The 5,912-nt window shown below is 46.8% G+C and overlaps 1 protein-coding gene across 3 annotated transcripts; it reads right to left on the reverse strand.

Moving 5' to 3' along the window:
- Positions 1-915: 915 nt before the first annotated feature.
- On the reverse strand, positions 916-4,086 carry Tex38 (testis expressed 38). Of its 3 annotated transcripts, none has more exons than XM_011240627.3 (2): positions 3,734-4,086; positions 916-1,688 (listed from the first exon to the last, which is right to left on the reverse strand). In XM_011240627.3, exon 2 carries the CDS (start codon positions 1,561-1,563, stop codon positions 1,084-1,086), a length of 480 nt encoding a protein of 159 aa, XP_011238929.1. In that variant the 5' UTR covers positions 1,564-1,688; positions 3,734-4,086; the 3' UTR covers positions 916-1,083. The 3 variants fall into 3 exon arrangements, with proteins under 3 accessions (XP_011238929.1, XP_011238928.1, NP_083472.1); XM_011240626.2 differs by lacking the exon at positions 3,734-4,086 and adding an exon at positions 2,072-3,709 and having other exon boundaries at positions 916-1,637; NM_029196.1 differs by lacking the exon at positions 3,734-4,086 and adding an exon at positions 2,072-2,119 and having other exon boundaries at positions 919-1,688.
- Positions 4,087-5,912: the final 1,826 nt, after the last annotated feature.

Consider the following 5,912-nt stretch of genomic DNA (forward strand, 5'->3'; position numbering starts at 1 on the left):
GGGGATCTGATACCCTCTTCTGACGTCCACAAGCACAGACATACATGAAAGTAAAACATCCATACACACAAAATTAAAGAAAATCTAAAGATATAAGCAATAAAGCCAAGTATAGGGACACAAACCTGTAATACCAGCACTCAGAAGACTGAGGCAGGAGGATCAAGAGTTTAACGGCAACCTGGCATAAGTTCCAAGCCAGCCTGGACTAAAATAGCCCTCATCTCAAAAGAGAAGATGGGAGAAAAGGAGAAAGGGGATAAGATACAAACTATAGGTGTAATTCTAGAAGATGCTCTGACCCATTTGCCAGTCAACAACCCTCATACCCTAATGCTTTTAGCCAAACTGTTCTAACAAGACAGTGCTAAGAAAAGACACCGTGGGGTGTGGTAGAAATACTAGAAATGAGATGCCAGGAAAACGTGAACTAGAGAGCTAGCTGTGGAACCACCAAGGTATACATCCTGGAAACCCATGTCTGCATCTGAACAGGAGGGTCAGAACTGCCATTTGGCATTGTTCTTGGGACCACTAGAAATAAAGGACAAAGACAGCCAGCCAAGAAGCAATACATGGCAAACAACAGTCCAGCTAAACCATACTGGCATTTGTTAGGTTTATGACATAGCCAATGTAGGCCACCATAGCTCTCAACTACTGTCCTCTTGTGCCATCTGTGCTTCCCCCCCTGCTGAAGAGCAGTGCCTGAAGACCTAGGTCAGAGCCTGGCGCTCATTCAGTCTTAAACACTGGATGGAGGGATGTTGAGTCAGTCCAGCCACAAGTATTGGTTCAGCATCTCCCAAATGGTAATCTCAGATTCCCATATGCAGTGGTGAAACTTATAACCAGTTTACAAAGCACCACAGTCACATTGGCTGGGACAAAAGGCACTGCCCTTCTAGGAGCAAATGAGACAGGAAAACTTGGACTTTATTATTATTTTTTTAAATCTGTGGCTTTAAACCTCTCACCAGGTGGCTGTGGTCTCCTTGTCAGTACCAACTCCTTGTGGTTATCTCTGTTTTCTACCAAAGGGAGCCTTTGGTACTTGCAGCTCCCACCCTCACTAAGAGGAAACTACAGCTCTAAAGCAAAAGGCTTGGCATTAAAGCAGTTTGTTCCGTGGGCCAGTGTTGGGAGGGAACAGAAAGGAACATTCCTTTCAGGGCGGTTGGCCAAAGGGTAGGAGACAGAGTGGTTCAACATGGGAGGCAGGTGGCAGAGGGACAGGGCAAAGGGCACCTCCTGAAAGATGGGAAGTGGGAATGGGGAGTCAGTCCGAGGCTGTGACATTTTTGAAGACTGGGGCTGCTTTGGAATCCCCAAAACATGTTGCAAGAGATCAGAGGCTTCACCTCTGGGGCTGCTGTCTTGTACAACGAAGTTCCTGCCTTCAGAGAGATCCAACTCCCACAAAGAATCTGAATTCTGATCTTCCGGCTCGGTCTTGGTGACAGCAGGGGGAGGGCCTGTGTTAATGGCTACATTCATGCCATGGTAACGCCGCTTGTTTATCCAGTACAACAGTGGGCTGTAGGTGAATGTGGCAGCTCTCATCACTTCCACCCACTGCTGGGCACGTTCTTCTCTTTGCAAGTTCTTCTTCCAGTGCAGAAAGAGTATGCAGCTTCCTATTAGCACAGAACACAGCCCCAGGAATCCAATGCACAAGGAGATCCACACTAAGGCAGTGAGAGAGAGAGAAAGGCTGGCTGGCTGGTGTGCCTAATGCACAGCTTTTTTTTCACTCCCCTCCTTGACCTCCTCACTAGTCACTCTTCCTGTTCTCTCCATTCCTCCCCTCCCTCCTCATTCTCCAGCTCAACACTAGACTTCCAGGTTCCTTAAGGGATCATTATAGCTATTTACAGATGAGAAACGCTAGGTCTAAAGGGGGTAGGGACTCAGCCTTCTGGGAGTACTTAGTTTCTAGAGAAGATAACCATCTAATTCCTTAGCACTTCAAGAAGCCACCACTCCTCCATCCATGCAAAAGACTTCCCCTTACTTACCCCATGCCCAAGGGTACAATGTGAGGGGCAAGGACTAGAGGTGCTACACTTACTGCCAGAGAGGCTTGGGTCCTTTTGGGAATCCGTAAAGGTCAGTCTTGGCCTCCAGCCTATCACTCTGGGGAGAGGAAATTCACCCCACTCCACCAATAGGAGTCCTCAGAAGGCCCGGGCCTCATTGTTCTCTAAAGGAAAGGTCATCAGGTTCTGTCCAACTGGCATTCCAGGGACAATGTTTGTGAGCCCATCCAGTAACCTCTAGTACACAACATCTACTGCTTCTACCAAAGACCGAGGCACCAGAAGAGTTGTCTGCCCAATTCCTTACAGTGAACCCATAGAGCAGCCCCAGGACAGGGCCTTGGCATTCTCAAGGGGCTAACTATGTGGTTGGTGATTAAGGAAACACCATTGGGTACCTCCCCCAGTGCCTCCTGGGGAGAGCACACAGAGCATTGGGCATGTCTGGCCTCAACAAATCTTGACCAAGCTATGAGAAGAAAACCAGCTCAAGAGAACCAAGTGGTCAGTGCCTCCTTTGGCTCCTACAATCTCTTTTATTTCTGCTTTCTTTCCTTCCTTTAGCAGGTGCTGGCAAGTGTTCTTGGGCTCTGTGGGAGCTCTCCTCCATCTGGTCCTGCATCCCTTTCCGGGCTAACTTTCTTTCCTTTATTCTCAATACTTCATTCCCTTCTGACCAGGCCATCAGACACCCCCTACACACACACACACACACAGGGGGGAGGTGGGCAGGGGGATGGGGGAAGAGAGCACTATTGGGGCAGGTCTCCCCAGCAACCAATCCCCCCAGGATTTATTGGAGCCAGGATCTTGCTTATTACTTAAGGCAACTTGATCCACTTATGGGTAGCTCAGTTAGAAAGCCCTTGCATGTTATGTCTCAGTCAACTCTAGGGGAGACATACCAACCAGTGATAACTTGAAATCTTACCCTTTAGTTTTTCTCCTTTTTATAGTCTCCTATTGTGACTCCTGACACTCTATGTTACTTTTGTATCTCTGTGACCCATATACCAGACAGAAACAATGTTAAAAGGAAAGGTTTGATTTAGCTCCTGTTTCAGAGGGTTCTATAGTTGCTCAGTCCCATGTGAATGGGCGTGCCATCATGGCTGTGGTAGAACACGTGGTAGAAGACAGCCATTCACATCACAGAAAACAGCAAGCAGAACTCAGGACCAGAACCAAGGTCTGGGCTATAGCCTTCAAAGTCTTACCCCATGTGACCTTCTTCTGCCCAACCTCTTTAGTTTCCACAGCCTCCCAAAATAGTGCCACTGGCTGGGGACCAAGTGTTCAACACATGAGCTTATTGAGAACATTTCAGATTCAAACCAGAGCAGGCACTATTTACAGAGTTCTTCCCAGAATGCCTTTCCCTCCGCTCTACCCTATTTGCCCCTGCTTTTCCTCTTCTTTAGCTGGTGTTTTCCACCATCTCCTGGTCTCTAAGTCTTGGCATGCTCCAGGGCTCAGTCTTTAGCATTCTATCTATGTTTCCTTCTCAGTGAACTTACCCACATTTATAACATTAAAGAACACAAATGCACTGATGACTCACAACTGTAACCTCCAGCCTGGAACATACCTCAGAACTTCAGATTCACATACCCAACAGTTTGGCTGGCATCCTTCCTTGCCTATCTATCAAGTTATACTTGACCTTGGGCTTTGAGGTGGGACAAATTACTCACCCTTGGAGGTTTCCACATTTGCTCCACATACTCCAAGTTCCGCAGTCAGAACGATCCTTTGAAGAGTAGGCCATGTTACTCCTCTGCTTAGACTTCCCAGATCAAAAGCCAGTTTTTAACCATGACCTTCAAAGCCCTGAGCAATTTAGCCACTCAACTCTGTGTCATCTCTACCTCTGTCCCCTCCACCATGGGGATATGCTTTTGCTATTTTCAACACTATAATCCTGTCTTACATTTGCTGTTCCCCTTAGCTAGTCTGTCCCTGCAAGTATCATACAAGTCGTTCCCTCATTACATTCAAATATCTGCTCAGGCAATACCCTATTTGTGTCTCTCATATCTTCCTTTGCTTTTCTACTTACGAGTGTTTATCTGGTTCCACTAAAATGTAAATTCCATGGGTTTCTGTAAACAAGGTATTTACATAAATTCTATGGGTTTATGTAAACATTGCTGTTGCTGTGATAAAAATAGCAATTTTTTGTGAAGCAATTTATAGACGGAGGCCTTGTTTTGTTTGTTTTTTTGTTTCGTTTTTGTTTTGTTTTGTTGGTGGTGGTGGTATTTTTGTTTGTCTGTCTTATGGGTCTAGAAGGGGGGAGGGGATCCATAATGACAAAGGAGACATGACAGCAGGTGGCTGGGGTACGAAGCTGGGAGATCACATCCTTATCCATATGCAGGAAGCAAAAAGCAGTGCCTGGAAGTGGGGAAGCCTACAACTCTCAAGCCTACCCATTGATATACTTCCTCCCGCAAGCCTCCACCTCCTGAAGGTTCACACCCTCCCCAACAGGGAGCAAGAATTCAAATACCTGAGTCTGTGGGAGGCATTCCTACCTCAGACCACCAGAGGTCTAAAGTTTTGGATAGTTATATCTTCTGTAAGAAGTAGACTGGGGCCCGGCGTGGTGGCGCACACCTTTAATCCCAGCACTTGGGAGGCAGAGGCAGGTGGATTTCTGAGTTCGAGGCCAGCCTGGTCTACCGAGTGAGTTCCAGGATAGCCAGGGCTATACAGAGAAACCCTGTCTCGAAAAACCAAAAAAAAAAAAAAAAAAAAGACTGGAAAGGGTTGGGGATTTAGCTTAGTAGAGTGCTTACACAAGGCCCTGGGTTCAGTCCTCAGCTCTGGGTGGGGGAAGAGTAAAGATAGACTATAAGGAGGAATGGGGGAGAGATGGCTCAGCAGCTTAAAAGCACTTGCCCTGTGAGCCTGGAGAGCTGAATTAGATCAGCTGGAAAGGAGTTGGAAACTGGAAAAGAAGGAGAGAGCCTATTTCACAAAATTGTCTTCTGATTTCCACATGTGCTTCACCACACTTGAACACAATTTTTTTTTTTAAAGGATGGGGAGGTTTCTCTAGAGGTCTCTTTGAGGCGCTGAGAGAACTGAGTTCCAGATGAGGAGGAGGCAATGCATGCCTGTTTGAGCAGAGGAAACAGCACGTGGAAAAATTCTGAGCCAGGTACAGGCCAGCAAAGTCAGACTTCCATATCTCCCAATGCACTGTCCCAGCATCGAGAGTCTGATGTCTGAGCGCAGGCTGTATTGAACAGAGTTTGGAGTCCCTGTTCCTGCCTCGGGAGAGGTTCCTATCAACTAAGGTCCAGATAAGGACTTCCATGTGACTGCCCTCACATAAGGTCTGCTTTGGATGGTAGCAGGTGAGATACCATTGTTCCTAAGCTCAAGTTTGGTTCAGCAAATGAAGATGGTGACATTTTGGTTGAGAAGGGGAGAGCCCAAATAAAGACTTGTCCAGGATAATTCCTTATGTCTCTGAGGAAAGTAGTTCAATTAAATGCCAGGAAGGAACCCAGACTTCAGAGGCATTGCGTTTTTAAAAAGCTTAGCTTTTAGGTGGAACTTACTACTTTAATGGTTCACAGCCTGTTTAGCTTCTCCATCTGTAAAATGAGGTTAATATCTACTTCATAGGGTATGAGGCCAATGGAACCTTCTGCAAATAGACACTGATAAAGAGAAGCTTCAGCTATGATGTTCAGACATCCTTTGCAGCTAAAGAAACTGTTACAGCTAGTGCCAAGTAAATTTAGAAAAGGGGCAAGCCCTGTGAGAACCCGAAGATGCAAGCCAGCTTTCCAGAAGCCTGGCGCGCAGAGGCTGCTGGTCGGGGGTAGGGGGTGGGGTGAATCCTGGCAGACTCCCGGG

Source organism: Mus musculus, chromosome 4 (assembly GCF_000001635.26).
Source record: "Mus musculus strain C57BL/6J chromosome 4, GRCm38.p6 C57BL/6J".
Taxonomy (NCBI): domain Eukaryota; kingdom Metazoa; phylum Chordata; class Mammalia; order Rodentia; family Muridae; genus Mus; species Mus musculus.